This window comes from Chiloscyllium plagiosum, unplaced genomic scaffold (genome assembly GCF_037043375.1).
Source record: "Chiloscyllium plagiosum isolate Xiang-an unplaced genomic scaffold, Cpla_swu_hap1 HiC_scaffold_4, whole genome shotgun sequence".
NCBI lineage: Eukaryota > Metazoa > Chordata > Chondrichthyes > Orectolobiformes > Hemiscylliidae > Chiloscyllium > Chiloscyllium plagiosum.
Window position 1 is genome coordinate 45,352,464 of NW_028270142.1, and position 20,639 is coordinate 45,373,102.

General features: G+C 39.8%; 1 protein-coding gene and 1 long non-coding RNA gene across 4 annotated transcripts in view; one reads left to right on the forward strand and one right to left on the reverse strand.

Annotated features, from left to right (window-relative positions):
- Nucleotides 1-13,761: 13,761 nt before the first annotated feature.
- LOC122549222 (annexin A13-like) overlaps nucleotides 13,762-20,639 on the reverse strand; it is a 30,230-nt gene continuing 23,352 nt past the window's right edge. For all 3 annotated transcript variants that reach the window (XM_043688663.2, XM_087986218.1, XM_087986219.1), the window contains exons 9-11: nucleotides 18,133-18,208; nucleotides 15,052-15,164; nucleotides 13,762-13,896 (exon numbers count right to left, since the gene is read on the reverse strand). In XM_043688663.2, the coding sequence (XP_043544598.1) occupies nucleotides 13,777-13,896; nucleotides 15,052-15,164; nucleotides 18,133-18,208 (309 nt within the window). In that variant the 3' untranslated portion in view covers nucleotides 13,762-13,776. The remainder of the gene's footprint in view (nucleotides 13,897-15,051; nucleotides 15,165-18,132; nucleotides 18,209-20,639) is intronic.
- The window catches only part of LOC148150131 (uncharacterized), a 42,818-nt gene continuing 40,928 nt past the window's right edge, over nucleotides 18,750-20,639 (forward strand). The window contains exon 1 of the long non-coding RNA XR_015756947.1: nucleotides 18,750-20,621. This is a non-coding gene — a long non-coding RNA (uncharacterized LOC148150131). The remainder of the gene's footprint in view (nucleotides 20,622-20,639) is intronic.

Genomic DNA, 20,639 nt, shown 5'->3' on the forward strand with positions numbered 1-20,639 from the left:
CTTTCAAGATGCTCCAAAGCGTTTTGCACCAATGAAGGGCTTTTGAAGTGTAGTCATTGTTGCAATGTTGGAAACATGACTGCCAATTTGCACAGGGCAAACTCACAAACCGTGATTAAAACTTTGTGGTAAACATTGGCTGAGTCATTTGGTGGGAAAAAGGGGTGGATTCGGAGTCCCAGGCTCTTCTTCAAAATTACCCCACAAACATCAATATGATAATGACTGGACAAGCTACAGAAATTCACCAAAACTCCTTCGACGGCACCTTCCAAATCCATGAGCACTACCATTTAGGTCAAGAGCAGCAGATACATGGAACATCATCACCTGCAAGTTTCCCTCTGGGTCACTCACACTCCTGACTTAGAAATATATCAATGTCACTGTGTCAAAATCATAGAAATTCCTTCCTAAATGTACAAAGTTAAAAATCCCATATTACCAGGTTATAGTCCTACAGGTTTATTTGGAAGCACTAGCTTTCGGAGTGCTGCTCCTTCATCAGGCAACCACCTGATGAAGAAGCAACACTCCCAAAGCTAGTGCTTCCAAATAAACCTGTAGGACTATAACCTGGTAATATGGGATTTTTAACTTTGTATGCCCCAGTTCAACAATGACACCTCTAAATCATTCCTAAAAGTATTTTGGGTGTATCTATACCATAAGGACTCAGCAGTTCAAGAAAGCTGCTCACAACGATGTCTCCAGGGCAATTGGAGATGGCCAATAAATACTGGCCCAACCAGCTAGATTCACATTCCCTGAATGAATAAAAAAAAGACCTGAGACTACAGACTTAGTCGTTTAACATCTCAAGCAAAACATGTGTCTCTGGCAGCACTTCAAAGTGCACTGCGAGAATCAACCGACATTAATGTGAGATTAAATGTGTGAGCTCCTCTGATTCAGAGGTGAAGTTACTACCCACTGAGCCATGGCTGAGTCTGGTACTATTCCATTTTCTTTTGGGCAATTTCTTTCACGAGGGTCTGGGATGAGCTTACGAGGGTAATGAAGCATTCACAAGAGCATGATGTCTACTGGATGATCATCTCAAAGTCAACCATCCTTATTTAGCAGTGTTGTATTTTAGAAATATTTTCCAATTTCTACTTTCTTTCAGAAAGGTTACTCGATATAATCATTAACCCTTTTGATAGTATGTATTTGCCCCTCTTGCTTAGCTTGCTTTGTATTTTGTTCATAAATTTTCAATTTACAATTCTCAGCTCTGTCTGCTTGATAATGATGATGTCTAGTCAGTAATGGGATTCAGAAAGATGTATGAAATCATTTAAAATATAACAAAACTTTCCTAAACACCCATATCTGAGAGTTTGCTTTGAGTTAATATTTGAATTACTTGTGCTGTGGACTTACTTTCACACTTGCTGAATGAAACATTATATTACTTCATTGTGTTTTAATAGTTCCAATAGAATTTTGAACATTTGATATAAGGTTGAAAAGATTTTTTTAAGAAGTTTGTGAATGCAATTGTGTCATAGCCACCATAATTCATTAGGAAGATGTTTCTACATATGAGGGCGGGAGTCTAAAATTGGTAATCACAAGTGTATAATAGTCAGTAACAAGTAGAACAGAGTATCTATGAGAAACATTTTTACCTGAGAGTGTTGAGAATGTGGAAGCAAGGTATATTTTAAGGGAAAAGGTAAAAGTGATGAAGGGCTTTTGCCCGAAATGTCGATTTTACTGCTCCTCCGATGCTGCCTGAACTGCTGTGCTTTTCCAGCACGACTCTTCTCCAGAAGTATTTTAAGGGAAGCCAGGAAACCACTCGGGAGAAAGGAATAGACAATGTGCACGATAGGGTGAGATGTAGTACTGAGGGAGGAGGCTCATGTGGAACATTAACATTAGCATGGATCGGTTGACCCAAGTGGCCTGTTTTTGTACAAGACAATTCTGGAATCTTCCAGGTGCTTTCACCAGGAATCCCATTTGCTTGCTGAGGAATTGCCAAGCCATCTCACCTGACTTTTATGACCACGTCTTGCTGTTTCTTCCTCCAGTTGGGCAGTTTGGGAAGCAGTAGCAAGTTTCCCTGAAATTGTCCTAGGAGCAGAAATTCCATCCAGCATCTGACGGGCTGGACACTGCATGACCATGTTGATGAGTGGACATTTGACATCCCAATGACCAAGGTCTCAGGGAAGTGCTTTTGAGTGTGGGGGGCTAGTTTTTGGCGGAGGGAGACTCGGAGAGAGTGGGGCAAAGGTGTTGGAAACAAGGGGAGCAGGATAGCTCTTATCAGTTCCTACCCTGATTCCAACCTCCCAACTAATGATAGCCTGCCCACACTAGCTTACTAAAGGGTGGGGCATCTCTTTTGCATTCTGCGTGGAGCTATGATATTGCAGTCCAAATGGGAGTACACTCTTAAAGAGCCCTCAAATGACCATCTAAAGGACCTTAACTGGTGCCAAGATTGAAAGGTTGAGGTTGAGCCATCCTGCCCACAACTTAGTTAATGTGGTTTGGGGGAGGTAGGGGGTTCTGAAATGCCCCCGGGGGATTGAGTTTAAGACGTGAGGTTTTGCTGCAGCTTTACAAAACCCTGGTGAGACCACACTTGGAATATTGCGTACCAGTTCTGGTCGCCCTATTATAGGAAAGATACGGAGGCTTGGGAGAAGGTGCAAAGAAGGTTTACTAGGATGCTGCCTGGACTGGAGGGCTTGACTTACAAAGAGAGGCTGACTAAGCTCAGACTTTTCTGTCTGGACAGAAGGAGGAAGAGAGGTGACATGATTAAGGTATACAAGATAATGAAAGGCATGGATAGAGTCAATAGCCAGAAACTTTTCTCCAAGGCAGAATTGACTGCCACAAGAGGCCATAGTTTTAAGGTGTTAGGAGGAAGGTATAGAGGAGACATCAGAGGTAGGTTCTTTACACAGAGAGTTGTGAATGCATGGAATGTGTTGCCGGGGTGGTGGTGGAAACAGGGTCATTAGGGACACTTAAGCGACTGCTGGACATGCACATGGACAGCAGTGAATTGAGGGGTGTTGGGTAAGGTTTTCATTTTAGATTAGGAATAATCCTCGGCACAACAACATGGGCTGAAGGCCTGTTCTGTGCTGTACTTTTCTATGTTTTGTTCTATGCCACCAGCCTGCCTGATTAAGCTGTCTTTCCACCTCCAGGGCCAGAAGATTCCTCTGTTACTCCAGTACACACCATTAAGCATTGGATGTTTGCAGAGAATCATTTTGATGATGTTGCATTGAGGCTGGTATGCTTTCAAGAAATGGAAGAAAGGAACGTGGAACTTTATAAAATTGGGAGATGATGGGTTACAGGGAGCATAACAAATTGCCTAAGAACAAATTTTGCAGCAAAATAGCTGGAGAATTATAACAAGTCTCTGGTGGAATTTTCTGCTCTTTGGCCTCCAATGAAAATATTACATGTTTGGATAATTTCCAAACAGTCACACTGGAAAGTATTAAACAGGAGGCTAAAGTTAAATCAGCTGTTCCCCTGTTTGCCATTGATGTTGGCGATTTTCTCATTAATTTTCTTTTAATGACATCAGCCCATAACAAGATCAGTTTGATTGCTGGTTGAAAGTTTTGCTGATGGTATTGGGTCAGATGTGTATTTGTGTGGTCCCAGTGCCAGGAAACTATTCGCATTGACTGAGGCCAAGCATAGCAGAGGAGACATCATGGAAAATAACATAAGTCACTCTGTACCTGCACTGCAGTTGACCCACATTAAGAGCAATTGGCAGCAAATGAACACTCTGGCCCTGGTCCATCTCACAGTGTGATCGTCAACAACAACTTTTGGTTTGCAGCAACAGTATTTTTATCCATCTGATTATGTTTGGTGGTTACAAAAACCTATTTTGTTTTCTAACACACTCACTCCAACAGAGGAATACATAGTAAGGCTTGAGTTACAGTCTCCCCATAAAATGTCAGTTGTTTTTACTGATTTGAAGGTAATGATTCACTATGCCTGCTTTGTGTCCTTTTTAAATATTTTTGCAATTATGGTGCTCTTCAGAAAGCATACTGATTTAGTATGTAGCAATCCAATCCTCTTCTGTGCATTACTAATTTAGAAGCAAATTCCAAATTGGTGCTGTGTAGAGTTTATGTATCGCAGAGTAGAGATGACACTTGTTTCTACTGTGCAACAAGTCTATTTACAAGAGTTTCAAAGTATCTCTGCAATCACTTGTACTATGCCAGCTAAAGTTTCTAGCTCTTTCTGTACTGCCTGTTTACTTTGCTCTCAGTTCACACACAGGTTGAACCAAGTAAGCACAGCGAGCAAAGATCATAGGGTCATAGAGTTATACAGCTTGGAACCAGGCCTTTCTGTCTGACCATAATCCCCAAACTAAATTATTTCCACCTGCCTGCTTCTGGCTCATATCCATCCAAATCTTTCCTTTTCAAATGTCTTTTAAACGTTGCAGTTGGACCCGCATCCCCCACTCCCTCGGGAAGTTCATTCCACACGTGAACCACCCTTTGTGTAAAAAATTTGCCCCTTTTTAAAATCTCGCACCACTCACCTTAAAAATGTGCCCCGAGTCTTGAAATTCCCCCGTCCTAGGGGAAAAAAAATAGCTACCATTACCTCTATTATCTGTATATCTCATTATTTTAAAAACTTCTATAAGGTCACCTCTCAACAGCCTGCATGCCAGTGAAAAAAGTCCCAGTCTATCCAGCCTTCCTTTATAAATCAGTTGCCCGACTCATATAATCAGACAAAATAATCGAACCTTTAAACATTTCAGATGCTTTGATAGTCTTCCCCTAACATGGCTTTATAGGTGTCCCATATTCTTCACTGACGGCTGAGGCAACATAATTATCCACAGGTGGCAACCATTCATTAAATCTGAGAGATTGTTGCTGTCCCAGAGAATAGATTAGATTAGATTCCCTATAGTATGGAAACAGGCCCTTCGGCCCAGCAAGTCCACACTGACCCTCTGAAGAATATTCCACCCAGACCCATTCCCCTACCCAGCACTATAGGCAATTTAGCATGGCCAATTCACCTGACCTGCATACCTTTGGATTGTGGGAGGAAACTGGAGCACCCGGAGGAAACCCACGCAGACACGGGGAGGATCAAAGACCTCATTTCCTAGTGCATAAACTTTAGTAAACTGGATTGTTTTCAATGTCTGGATGCAGGTTATTAGCCAAGTCCTGATGTACCACCAAGGCCGCCAACCTGTAAACAGGGCTGCAACACAACTGCTGGAGCAGGATCTCCTGGTATTTTCCTGAATAACAGATGCTGCCCATCGCTGTTGAATCTCTCCTGTGAGTGATGAAGAGAAAAGCCTGAAAAGAAAAGTCTCTTAGCTTTTAGGTTTGCCAAATCCTCTTTTTTAGCGATTAAAATCTGGGGAGGGCTGGCGACATGCAACAGCTGAAGCCTCCTATTCTGGCCTTATCTCCAGCTGGCAGGAAATAGATATTAAGGAGTAGCTTGTCACATGTCATGACTTTTGTATATCTATATAACATGCTGAAATTCCTTAAAATCCCTGAGGACTGTTTGGAGTAAGACCTTTGTGCACAGCTGTCTTTTTTGTACTATGGCTTGCTGAGGCCATCTTGGGTGAAATAAAGCTATTTTTCCTGTGAGTCAACAGCTGGCCTCCATCATTAGTGATGTCACATAGATATCATGTCACATGGTGCTGGGACCTGATGGAAGAAGACAATTATGAGGACCCTTGCTGCTGTTTTAGTTTATAATTAATAAATATTAATAGTTTACGCTAGCCTTAGGTTGAGCCCTTGTCTGTCCAGAGATCCTAGAAGATGCTAATGATATTCATAAATGATGGTAAATGTGAGCAGACCCCGAAAAATGGCAGTAAGTGCCAAGGAAAAGTCTAAAGAGAAGCTCAAGATTAGCAGAGAGTAGCAGATAAATATTTTGAAGCATACCAGATCAAGGACAGGTAAACTGCAAGGACAGCCAACAACCAGCAAAGAGAGCACCACAGGAGAGATGATCCACAACTCAAACGAGCATTGAGCCATCATACCAGTGTGCTTCTCAAATATCTAAACCTCTGGAAGGATCAAGAATGGAAGTAAGCCATTTCAAGCTATTCACTTTTGAGAGTGCAGAACTAAACGTATGTTAGATCAATAACAGGGGAAAGGCACCAACCATACGTTTTCCATTTATCTATCAAGAGTGTGTGCTATGCCTGATATAAGTGAGGCCATTTTAAGGAGGTTTAGCCAAACAGCAGGAGAGGATTTCCATCTGCTGGATAGAAATTTAGGAACAGACCACTCCAGACTGTAACTGTCTAACAAATAGTGAATGCTGAATAACAAGATATGTTCTTTTGAGGCGATCTCTGATGCAGATATCATAGTTAATTGTATGAAAACTAATTTTAAATTAGATATTGGTGCAGGTGTGTTCATTCATTTAGGCACAAATTGGAGAAGTCCTAATGCTTTTTAACAGAGAGCAATCGAAGAGGACCTAATGGTGATTGCATCACAAACACCAGTGGAACTTAATTCTTTTCTACTGGTCATAGTATCTGAGAAGTTTTGGGTTATGGAGTTATAAAGAGATATTCTAAATCCATTGTCTTAATGTAAGCTGAATAGCACAATTGACAGATCGAGGAAGAGTGCATCTCTGTTGACTTTGTGAGCTTTTCAACCAATTCCTGTTTGGGAGTGAAAATGTGATGGCAGAGCTAACCACAAGCAACTTTGAATCACTTTTCTCAAGCCCCTTCTATCCACTCCAAAGCCTCTGCAATGGATGTCACTCTCAGAAATATCATTTGGGCTTGAAGTCGAAGCAAGGGAAGTTGATATATATCACCTACAAGCTGTCAAGAATTGTATTTTCTTGAAGTAAGTTGATGAAGCTACTCTTGATTGTGAAGAGTTCTAGATTCAATGAAAAATCTTGGCACAAATTTTACTTTGATAAAGTGGCCAAATTACTGCCAGCATTGAGATTTTAATAACTATTCTGATTACAATTACTCAATACACTTTATAAAGTTGTCACTTTGATCATAGAATCATAGGGTCATGGGGTTTTATAATGTGGAAAAAGGTCCTTCTACCTATCTGTGCGAGTCATCAAGCATCTTTCTACTGTAGTGCCATTTTCTAGCACTTGGCCTGTAGCCATGTGTGTTGTGGCATTTCCAGTGTTCATCTAAATACTTCTTGATTATTGTGATGGTTCCTGCCTCTACCACCCTTTCAAGTTGTGGTATTCATGCCCATCACCCATTGGATGAAAACTTTCTTTCTTAAATCCCCTCCTGGCCTTTGCCTTTAATCTATACTCCCCAGTTATTGATCCCTCTATGAAGGACAAAAGTCCCTTCTTACCTACTCTATCTATGCCCCTCATAACTTTACACCTCAATCAGGTTCACCTTCAACTTTCTACATTCAAAGAAAAACCACCTCAGCCTGTCTAAGAATAGGAACAAATTATTGCAAATGCTTTAATCTGTAACAAAATCTGCTGGAGATCACAACGGGTCAGACAGCATCCATGGAGACAGAGCAAGCTAACATTTTGAATGTAGATAACTCCTCATCAGAGCTCATTTAATCTCTCTTCATAGCTGAAATGCTCTAGCCCAGGCACCATCCCAGTAAATCTCCTCTGCACCCTCCCAAGAGCAATAGTACTATAGTGTGGTGAGCAGATTTGCCATCATTACTCCAATTGTGACCTAATGCTCTGTACAGCTACATTGTAACCTCCTTGTCCTTGTATTCAGTGCCTTGACTAATAAAGACAAGTATCCCATATGCCTTCTTAACCACCGTAATACCTATCCAGTTGCCTACAAGGAGCTATAGACATGTATGCACCAAAGTCCTTCTGATCCTCACTCTTCCTCAGGTTCAGCCATTCAATGTGTATTCCCTTACCTTGTAGTCCTCTCAAATACATCACGTTTCAGGATTAAGTGCCATTTTGCTAATGTTCAGTCCATCTGACTAGCTTGTCTGCACCATTCTGTAGTCTAAGGCTTTCCTCCTCAGTATTGACCATACCACTAATTTTCATGACTCTGCAAACTTATCAAACCTCCTACATTCACATCATTAATATGCACAAAAAAGCAGCAAGGAATCCAGCACCGAAACCTGCTCTATACCAATGGACACAAACTTCCAGTCACAAAAACAATCTGCAACCATCTCCCTCTGCCTCCTGCTAGTAAGTCAATTTTGGACCTAATTTGCCAAATAGCCCTGGATTCCATTGGTTCTTAGCTCCTTGACCAGCGACTCATGCAAGATCTTGTCAAAAGCCTTACGTAAACTACATCCCATTGTATTATCCTAATCAACATATCTGGTCACCTCTTTGAAAAATTCAATTAAATGTGTTAAGCAGGATCTTCCCCCGACAAAGCCATGCAAAATATCCTTGATTAATCCTTACCTGGGTGAGTGGAGATTAATTCTCACAATTGTTTCCAATAATTTTTCTACCACTCATGTTAGATAATGGGTGGTCAGATCTATTGCAGCAAGTATGGATGCACAAATGTAACTGGAGAAGTTGCTCGTTTCCAGTAGATAGCTGATGAGGCAGATCTGCTTTCACCAACTGAACAGGAATGGAGAGACCACCGGTTCCACCCACAGAGCAGAAACAACACTCGCCACAGCAAGGACATTCCCTGGGAATACAGTGACACCCCAGGAATCAGCAGACACTAGACAAACAACCAACATCTTGGGCTGCTTGGGTACTATTAGAAAGCCTAAACATTTTCAAGCATATGCATGAGACAGACAAAAATGAGACAGATTAGAATAAAAAATGTTTTGTTTGCCATGATGAGTTTCTTTGTAGAATGCCTATGTAACTATCAACTGCAAATGAAAGTGCATGCATTTTTTTTATGAAAAGGGAGAATGTTTGGAATAGTATCTATGCACTGCTGCCTTTTTGCCATGTACAACTCTGGTCATCTTGGGTGCAACAAAGGTCATAGACAGAAGCCATGTTTACTCACCACATCAAACAGATATTGGCAGAAGTCTGGCTTAACAACAATGTATGTTTATATTGTGCCTTTGCTACAGGAAAATGTCCCAAAAAATAATTTGAGACAAGTGACCAAGGGCTTAGTCAAAGACATCTATTTAAAAGAGCATCTTAAGAGAGACAGAGAGGTTATGGAGGGAGTTCCAAAGTCAGTCATGCTGGAGTAACAACATGTGGCAATGCACAAGAGGGTTAAACTCGAAGGACACAAACATCACAGAGGGGTAATGTAGTCAATTAAGCTGACATGAAGCATCTCAGTACAGTGAGGAGCAAGAATAGACAAGCTGTATATCACAACACACCTATCATGCCCAGATGTCATGTGATCTCCAAGGAAAGGCAAAAAAGTCTGGTATAAAATAATGGCTGTGAAAGTATTAATATTGGAGACTACATTTAGCTCCCTGTAATCTGATGATATCACACAGTTTGGGACAGAGAGAAAGGGAATCTATCTTGAAATCCTGATAGAGATGTGATATGCCATCAATGTCTCCTGGTAGTCTTAGATATTTTAACCAGTGTATTCAGACACGTGATAACACATACCTGGGGTAGGTGGGAAAGACCCTATAGCCTCTGGCCCAGAAATAGGGATACATCCACTACATCACAAGACCCCCTTGCCTAATAGACTTAATTATTATGTCTAACTAGCCAATATAATCTTTACCTCTTGCTGTTATGTAATAAACTACATCTTAGGAAGACATTTTCTCTTTAAGACTCACAAGTGATCAATTCTGAACCGTTGTTAACTAAATAGACCCTTTACCAAGTTTAGGATTGAAACCATTATGGTAAATTTAAAAGAGTAGAAAGGAGGGTTGGTGACAGCATTCTATCCCTTAGCTGTTGAGTTTACTTTTGCAACAAGTTCAACAATAAAAGCTTAAAATATTAATTTTGGTGGCCAAAAAGTCTGGAAAATTCATCTCTGTCATTCTTAGATGATCAAAACTAGTCCTAGATCTCACTCTATAACCCTAACCACTTTAGGTATTACCTGGTTCTTGTACTGAATGATCTCCCCTGCAGCCAGAGAGGGCCTGCACTCTTTGTTAAAGGAATTTAGAGCATTGGTGTCCATTGGACAAAATAACATCTATTTCCAGAAGCTTTGGAATTTTTGCACAAAACTAAAGAAAGCACTTATTATAATCATCTCTGGATTGGCAGTCATACTGAACTGTGAATTCCTTTAAAATTATTTTTAGTTTTGCACATGCTTGTGTGTGTGTGTCAGGGTAGGGGGTGTAGGCACAGCTACAAATCTGTTCTTATTAAATAGCAAAATGGACATGTAAGACGGAATGGTCTCCACTTATTCCCATATTATTTTCTGATGTATCATAATATCCTTGGTTTCCAGTAACTTTCATTCTCAAAACATATAGCAGAAAACACAACACAGTCACGAAGTGACAATGCATTAATTTATTATTTTTTGCCCTCTGTCCTTTGCCACCTATTCTCGTCTACATATCCTGGTGAAGACACAGAAGAGCAAATAGGGAATAATCAACAAAGGGGAAACCTTGTGACCTGCTGTTTTGCTTCATATGATCTGTGTGTTATTTCTCTGCAATAAGTTTGCATAAATATTTAGACATCCAACGCTTGTCTGGATTGCTCCGTGGATTAAACAAGTCCAACTTATGTTTACATCACTAAATTTCAGATCAGGATAAGATTTTATGAAGCAAGTTTCTCACTGAGACAAGAAGCTGAACTGGTATTGAGCTGCAGTGAGAGCAAGTCACTCACAGGGCCCACTCAGCAGGTGCATGAGGCTCAAACTGCAATGATGATGGAAAAATGTTATGGTTTGACGCGGAAAATCCATGAAAATAAAATAACTTATGCACACAATATGTTGATAAACTACTGACTGGCAATGATGCTGAATGAAATCTCTGATTTAGTTTGAATAAGCATATTTATGATTATGATAAACATTAGATTGTTTATTAGAGTGGGTTTCATTCTTGTTTATACAATTTGTGACAAAATGAAACCATATTTTACAAGAAAAAGAGTACAATGGATCATCAAAACCATTTTTTAGTAAAACTGAATATTTTCTTAATCATTCTTTGGGTGCAGGTGTCACTGACAAGGCTAACATTTATTGTTCATCCCTAATGTCTACCTGGAAGTTAGCAGTGAGCTGCCTTTTTGAATTGCTACAGCCGTTGAGGTGTAGGTACATCCATAGTGCTGTTACAAAAGGAGTTCTAGGATTTTGACCACACGATAGTGAATGAATGGTGATATAGTTTCAAGTTGGAGTGGTTCATGACTTGTAGGGGATCTTGCAGTTCAACCTTGCACTTCTCATGTATCTGCTGCCCTTGGTCTTCTAGGTGGTGGATGTTATGGGTTAGGATGAGCCTTAGTGAGTTACTGCAAAACATCTTGCAGACAAAGCACACTATTGTCACTCAGTACGAACCAATAAGGGCAGCACAGTGGCTCAGTGGTTAGCACTGCTGTCTCATAGCACCAGGGACCCAGGTTTGATTCCAGCCTTCTGCGACTGTTTGTATGGATATGGGTTTCCACTGGGTTCATCCCACAGTCCAACGATGTGCAGGTTAGGTGGATTGGCATGGGAAATTTCCTCATAGTGTCCAGGAATGTGCAGGCTAAGTGGGTTAGCCATTCTAAAAATGGGGATAGATTGAGGAGAACTGAGTCTGGGTGGGATGCTCTCTGAAGGGGTTGGTGCAGAATCGATGGGCTAAATGACCTCTTTCCGCACTGTTGGGATTCAATTATTCTAATGTTGGTGGTGAAGGGAATGAATATTGAAGATGGTGGACAAGGTGCCAATCAAATATGATGTTTACTACAGGATGATGTTGAGCTTTTTGCTGGAGCGACACTCATTCAAACATGTAGAGAACATTTCAACAAAGTCAAGAATCAAATTAAGTTTTAAAAATCCCCTAGCCATTCTGAGTTCTTGGGACCTGAACATTTAGGATGAAAGAATGGTATGCTTTTTACATTTTGGACAAGCACATTCAAATTTGCTCATCAGAGGCCAGAGAGAAGAAAAAGACGAACAAAGAATAAAGCTTACTTTACTCCTTAGCCTCATAAGAATGCCCCTTACTGTGCCAATGTGTAACATTGACACAGCCATCTTTCCCTCCTCTCATGATTAAGTTGTGTGGGAAAGTTGAAAACAGATTGAAGCTGGGCGCGATGTTTGGACTTCATATCCATTGTCGATGCACAAAACCACAGGACACCTGAAATCACTTTATAGCCAATAAATTTTGAAGCATGGCATCTGTTGTAATGTAAGATATGCGGCAACAAATTTTCAGACTGCAAGATCCCACAACTAGCAAAGTAATAAAGACCACATCCTTTCTTTTTGCAATATTGACTAAAGGATAATATTAGCCAGGACACCGTGGAGATATCTCATGCTCTTCTTTGAAACAGCATCATTGGATCTTCTGTATCCATTTGAAAAACCAACAGGACTGTGGCTTTATGTATTGGACTGGAATATTCACCTAGATATGGGCACTCCCTCGACTGGGACTTGAATGTACAAATGTCTGACATAGGGATGAGCTTGTTACCAACTGGGCAGAAGATAGATTCCCTTTAAGCGGTAATCTGTCCTAGAACTGAACAGAGGTTTCAAAGATTTTCCAGAATTACAAGGAAATCAAATTTATGGAACCAATATTGCATTGGACATTATGATTCTTATTGATGTACCATACAGTGTTGTATGTCTTTCTTAACACTGAGTTATACACAACGTTGAGTTTCAAATTTTGAAATCATTACAATTAATGCTGTTATGATGGAAAGCAATTGGGTTAATGTACATTGCTTCTAAACAGAGGTCATGTAGTGCAGTGGATACTGTCCTTGCCCCTAAGTCAAAAGCTTTAGGATTCAGTCCTACCCAAGGACTGGATAGCTAAGGAAAGTGTTTTTATTACCTGGCCTAAGCTGATTGAGTACCAACTTGCAACCAAAAACAGAAATTGCTGGAAAAGCTCAGCAGGCCTGGTAGCATCTGTGGGGATAAATCGGAGTTAACATTTCAAATTACTGGACCTGAAACGTTAACTCTGATTTCTCTCCACAGATGCTGCCAGACCTGAAATTTTCTGACAATTTCTATTTTTGTTCCTGATTTCCAGCATCCACAGTTCTTTCAGTTTTCACCAACTTGCAAATCGTTCCAATGAACACCAATGGCAGGTGGTAAGAATGGGAGAGATTCCTGGTCAGCCATAGAGCCTCTACCTTGCTATAACTCTCTAAAACTCTGGACGACAATATGTATGATGCCACCACCAATCAGATTCCACGAATGATCTGTAACATCAGGTTCTAATCATAGAATGATACATAGAATGGAAACCATTTGGCCCATTGTACTTGTGCTGGCTCTTTGGTACAGCAATCTACTTAGTATCCACCCCTCAGCTCTCTGTTCATTTCTCATGAAAGTAATCTAATCAGTTCATTATTTTTCCCCAAAAGAAATACCTTCACAATATTTTTTTAGAAAGCAATAATTTATGGTAGTATTACACTGGTGGCCATCTCAAATCTAACAACCAACATGGCTTTGTACATTGCATGTTACTGAAGATGGGACACCTAAAAATATTGATTAAAACAGTGTCACAGGATTGACTGCCTTTATTTTATCAAGGCCAGCAAAACTTTCTGGAAATCGCCAGACGTCTCAGATTTGACTGCTTCTGCCAAAGATATCTTGTACATCTCCTGATACCTCTCCTTAATGGATGGAAGATCAACCTGTTTCAAATAAAAAATTAAATTCAATTTTTTTATATATAGTGGGTATGATCTAAGGCCACCAACATTGTTATAAATACCATCTGTAGTTAACTGAAGAAGTTTAAGAAAAGAGAATACTTAAAAGAGAATACTTAAGCAAAAAGCACATCACTACGTAAAGATAAGTGGTAGGTCAGATGATTGATCAGAATATAAAGTATTACAGAGAATGGCTAAAAGATTAATCAAGAGGAAGAAATCAGAGTGTGAGAGGAATCTCGCTAGGAATTTAAGAACAGATAGCAAGAGTTTCCACAGGTAGTTATTAAGAAAAAGTGAAAACAAGTAAATTTAATGGTTGTCCTCCAGAGCATGAAAATGGGGAACAATTTGTATAGTTAATTTATAAACTCTGTCAAGTTAGATTTATATGAATTACTGGAATTTTTTTCATGTTTCAAACTGGTGACTATTCAAACCCATGCCAGTGCTTCAGTTTTATACTGACATGCTGACATCCACAAAACCTCTCTACATAATCACTGAATAATTAACAGGTTTATCCAGCTCGGCATGAACATGACTTAGAATGAAACAGAAAATTCTGAAAATACTCAAGGTCAACAGTATCGATGTAGAGAGAATAATGGCATTAATATTTTTGGTTGATGACCTTTCATCAGAGCTGGAAAAACATTAAGCAGTACAACAGATTTTCAACAAATACAGAGTCAAGGAAAGGAAAGAATATAATGTGTGAAGGTCTGTGGACTCAGGAGATAGTGCAAGGCAAAATGAGAAGGTAATGGGGCAAGTAACAAAATTAAAAGTTGTGACTAGAGCAAAAGCAGAAACATGACTAGCATCTGCTGTCTGAAACAGAAGGGGGCAGAAGGTATGATTTGAAATTTGTTCAACTCAGTGTAGAATCCAGAAGGATTCAAAGTGCCTCATTGAAAGATGAGGACTTGTTCTTGAAGCCTATTTAGAGCTTCATCGGAACAGGGCAGAAGGCCGAAGGCAGCGAAATAAGTATAACTGTGAAGCAGAGAATTGAAATGGGGTAATGGTTCACATGTTAATGAGGTTTTCGCAAATGGGCCAGTGAAGGCTCTTCTCATGTATATTCCATATTTCTGTTATACAGTAAGCCAAGTTGTTTCTCCATGTTACCTCTGAGCGAGATACCACGATGCGAATCAGTGTGTCCTCATTGGTTCCTGCACCTTTCATCGCCTCATGTAACACCTCGGCAAAATATGCCTGACAGTCCTTTGTGCATTGAGCTGGTGGACATAAATGGAAAAATACGAAGTTAGGGATTTGTCAGTTCATATTTTTGTATATAGAATGTGGGCACCGAAGGCTGAGCAAGCATTTATTACCCATCCCTAATTGCCCAGAGGACAGTTAAGTGACAACCATATTTCTGTGGGTCTGGGTTCACAAGTAGGCCACACTAGGTAAGGACAGCAATTTTCCTTTCCTAAATAACATTAGTGGTTACATGGTTACTAGTAGGTTAGCTTTATATTCCAGCTTTTTAATCCAAAAACTTTTATTGAATTCAAATTTCACCATTTGCCATCGTGGGATTCAAACCCATGTCCCCCAGAACATTGACCAAGTGTTTGGGACTACTAGTTGAATGAGATAACCACTACACTACCACCTGTATTCCCCCTCCCCCAATTTAAACTCTGTGAAGACATTGGCTGTACACTAGATGTATTCCTTCTTAATCCTCTGTTGATACTCATTACCATCTGCAATTGCAGAAGGTAGATGGCATTTATATAGTGTGATTGTGATCCCTGGATATTCCAAAATAAAACTAAGCATTGGATATGAAGTGATACGTTACAATGTAGAAAATGGGGCAGCTGATTTATGCACAAAATTCCAGTAATGGTCAGGCAATAATGTTCAGATAGTCCTATCTTTAGGTTGTAATTGATGATCACCATTTACTAGGAGATGAGGGAGAACCCTGCTAATTTTGCGACATAACGCTGCCATGGGACTGTTTCCATTCATCTAAGAGGGCTTCCTTATCACTTTCCTGCAATGAGATCATCAGCCTCTTGTATTTTCAGTCCATCAGCATATCCTTTTAGTCCTTTCTCTCACATCTCACTTATGAATGTAACTAGCTATTTATTGGAAGGAACATTCGCAAATCACTGCAGCTACTCATCAGAGGTGACTTTTACATTCTCGCAACTCTCCTGAAATACCTGTGAAATTTATAGGTGACTGTCTTATTTTATGACCTTGAACACTGCTGAAAAGAGATTAGTATTGCCAAAGCTTATCATCTTGAACTTACTAGAACAAACACAAAAATGCCAAATTTCAAACACTATGGGAGTCGTATAAATCATTGTGGTTGTTTGAAACTTGGCATTCTTGAGTTTGTCCTGATGAGTGCAAGGCAAAATGTTTCAGCAGTAATCAAGCCCTGCCATAAGCGATTACAGTTATGGTTCCTATTTTTGATTCACCCCCATTCCCCCCAAAACAAGTGAAAATATCTATGCCTATTGTAACAAGCACTTCCATAACTTTAAAGGCCTCTATAAGGCCACCCTCAGTTTCTCTTTTCCGGAGAAAAGCCCCTCCAATTTATTATTCAATGTTTTGTCTTAGTTACAACTTATCATGCTTAGAAATCTTCTTAGTACTTTCTATAGTGCCTCAGTATCCTTTACAGAGTATGCTGTTGTCCCCATTCCTAATGGAAAGTGCCTCTGCACTCTTGTCAAGATGATTACACAGTTGCTGATAATTGTGGATTAGCTATCTCTGCTTTTTGTGCCAGCACACTCTCCATCCACTGTTGGTACAATGACGCATCACTATTGTATTGGCAGCTCCTCAGCCTGTATTGCAGAGGAGTTTCTCTGCCAAATAGTTTGCTTTTTAAGTACAATTTTTAAAATTCTGTCATAGGCTGTTGGTGTTTTGGGCAAAACCAGCACCTAATGGCCATTCTAATTATCTTTGAGAAGGTGGTGGTGAGCTGCCTTCTTGAACTGGGAAAGTCCATGGGATTTCGATAAACCCATAGTGCTGTTAGGGAGGAAGTTCTAGAAATTTGACTCTTTCCCAACTTTTACTCTTAGTTAAATCATTTTGGCAGTCGTGCCTTTAACTTTATATACTTTAAATTTGAGAACTTCCTCTTAAGGAAAATATATATTTTTAAACAAGTCTCTGGGTAAATAACACTCACAAGAACTCAAGAACTAAGAATAGGAGTAGGCCGTTCAGCCATTGAAACCGGCCTGCTTTTGACAAGATCATGACTGATCTAATTATGGTCTCAGCTCCATTTTCCTACCTGTGCTTCATACCCTTTATTCTCTGATTAATAAGAAAATTTATCCAACTCATCTGACTCTGCCTCCACTGCTTTGTGAAAGAGAATTCCACACGCTAAACACCTTTTGAGAGAAACATGCTGCCACAAGGAATAATTGTATTCAGTAGCACGTGTTTCAGAGGAAGTTAGATAAACACATGAGGGAGAAAGGAATAGTGTGTGATGAAGAAGGTGGGAGGAGACTCATGTGGAGCGTAAACACTTGCATGGATAAATGGGATGTTTATGTGCTTCTTTGTAAAATATCAGAATGGCGTAAAACCAACATTCCCTGCCAGTGAGTTTGATTATAATCACAGAAAGGAGTTTAAAATTACACACTACTTCTGAATATATCATTTGTTCTTGACTATCCAAGTTAATGTTTGATAAATGATCTAGATAATTCTGGTACATCAAACGGCATCCTCTAAACTTTTGTCTATGACTAAAAATGCAAACAAATAAATTATTTCAAAATCAGAAGGCAACTGATGTTGCCTTAATATAACTATATTAAGGTGCTCAAATGGTCATGGTCAGCACAACACAGCCAAGCAGTAGTGAAGGTATAGATAAATTTTTGCTGATGAGTGCATTAAGGATTACAAAAACAAGACTTGCAAATGGAAAGACTCTACAGATCTGATTAAATGGATGTATAGTCTCAAAGGGCTGAATAGCCTGCTTCTGTACTGTTGTGCTGCTGCATGACTGATACTGATACGCTGCATCACTGAGCATTGATCTTTCAGTCCGTTTGCTCAATGTGATAATACAGCAACAAATTTGAAAGATATTTAAGAAATAGAGAAAATTAAACTCATTTCTCAGCATGGTGTTTGAATTGTAAAGGTCCAAACTATTACCATTGTTTAATAAAACCTCACCAATTGTTAGATAGGCCTTCTTCAAATCGCCTGATGTTTCTGTTTTGATCACTTCCTCAATGGCTGTACCATAGAGCTAAATAAGAGAAATAAGAGAATGAAAAAGTATAGTTGCAGCTTCTGTTAGATAATCTGTCAGTAGTTATACTATACTTCCAGCTGTCATTCAATGCACAATCTCACAAAGTCAAAAGGGTATAGGTTCACATCCCATTCTACAGACCCGAGCAATAATTCCAGCTTCACTTTCTCAGTATGATATTGAGGGAGGGTTGCAATGGTGGAGGTGCTGTCTCTCAAATGAGGTACTCTCTCAGATGATGTGAGCAATTCCATAGCACTAAAAGGAAGGGACTTAAGTTGTTCATCCTGCACAATATTTTTCCCTCAATCAGTGTCACTGAAACAAGTTGTCATTGTAGTGGTTGTGACAAAGTCAGCCAGGTGGACCCTATAGAGTATGAGTTCCCTGAGTGGGGCTGTTAATCTGGTCTAATCAGGGAGCCCTGGTTGACAGGAGTGTCAGCGGTTCTGTTAACTCAGAGCTGGCTCTGGGCAAGCTGGATTAATGTCAAGGACTCTCCATCTTAAATAAAGGGTGACTTGTTGATGGGATATTGGCCTCTGTGGAGTTATTTCAGTCATCTTCTCATTATTGTTTGTGGAAGCTTCCTGTGTGCAAATTGCTGCCCCATTTTCTACAGTACAACAGTTACAGTAAAAGCAATGGAGAAGGTTAACGTTTGATAAGATTATAAACCTTGCACTATCTCTTTTGTTATTTAATCATCTCTGTCTTCTACCCTATCACAGATGTTCCTTTTTGTTCCAAAACCAGGACAGAAATTGCTTGCGAAACTCAGCGGGTCTGGCAGCATCTGTGGGAAGAAAGCAGGAAAGGGTCCAATGATTCTTCATCAGAACTCCTTTTGGATTCTGTTTTTAGCTTCCCCCTTTTATGTGCCTCAACCTATTACATTGTTTAACTTTTCTAAGTTCTGATGAAAGGCCACTGACACAATACAATTAGGAAATGTTTCTTGACCCTAGAGTGATTTGGCATGGGCAATGGTGAGAAAGCCAAGAAAATACATCAAGGATGAAAAATCAGAATCTCAACATCAAGTAACTAGTAGATACCGAGTGGCAGCAGCTTGCCAAAGTCTTGCCCCGGCCATTATTGCTCTCCTCTCCACTACTCCAGCTATCAGCACCTGAAACGCAAAGTGTGGAGCCAACCTGCCTTTTCCGGCCATGTCCTCAGTGATAATGACCAAGTACCACAGTGTGATGGGCAAGTTCTTATCGTGCAGACTCTAAAGTGGTGAGCAGTTTGACTTTAAACATGGAGCCAATATTGTACTTCTGTCACTTGATTGCTCAGGTAGGGTACTGAAGAACCTGGTTGCATAATTAATGAGGTGAAGAGTGGAAGATTGCATATGCAAAGTCACTCTGAACCATGGAAAATCGTGTGCCAAGAATCTCAGTCAACCAAACATTTGAACTGAAAATAGGAAAATTCTACTCATTTGCTTTGTTTCTCTCACCACAATATTGCCTAACCTTCCAGAAACTTCCAGCATTTTTTATCTTTAGTTCAGATTCACACCAGTCAGAATATTTGTCATTCTAACATTCTCCAAGTTATATAATAATTATTGAAGTCAAATAATGGATAATAAATGGATAAAATAAAAGGAAGACTTACATTTATATAGCACTTTCCAAAACCATCTGGTGTCTCATAATATTTGATAGACAAATAAATATTTATGAAGGTTAGGCATTGTGGAAGCCATAACAGCCATTTGGGCACAGCAAGCTCCCATGAACAGGGATGTGATATTGACCAGATGATCTGTTTTTCTGACGTTGATTGAGGGATAAATATTGGCCAAGGACACCAGGGACAACTCTTCTGCTCTTCTTTGAAATAGTGCCCTAGGATATTTTAAATCCACCAAAAAAGGTAACCAGGGATCGAGTTTAACATCGCATCCAAACACCACACCCTGGCAGAGGTAGTGTAATGGCATGTAAGCAAAGGTTTTTATGCTTAAACACTTATGAGCAATCAGAAAGAATATGACTAACAGGGCTACCATGACAGCAACCTGATCCCAGTAGCAATTTCTCGTTGAATATTCCAATTTTCATTTTGGTCAGGCACTTCAAAGCTAAGACAGCAATAAACATTTTTAGTGGGACTAACTGTTGAGCATGAATTTCTTGTGTAAGAGATGAACTTCACAGTCACATGACCTGGAAACAAACAGCAGACATTCAGGAGGGCGGGGTTGATACAGTGGTAATTATAAAAAGTTATTAACTGAGTATCTGTAACTTTTTGTATCTATTACTTTTTGTATCACACCTACTGACTCGTTTAGTGTGAAGAAGCGTTAATTAACTTCCCTCCTAAATTGCCTGGCTCTGAATTTAAGGTAGTGTTCCTTCATTCTAAACTCATCTGATTTTATACAAAGGTAAGTTGAAACAACTGA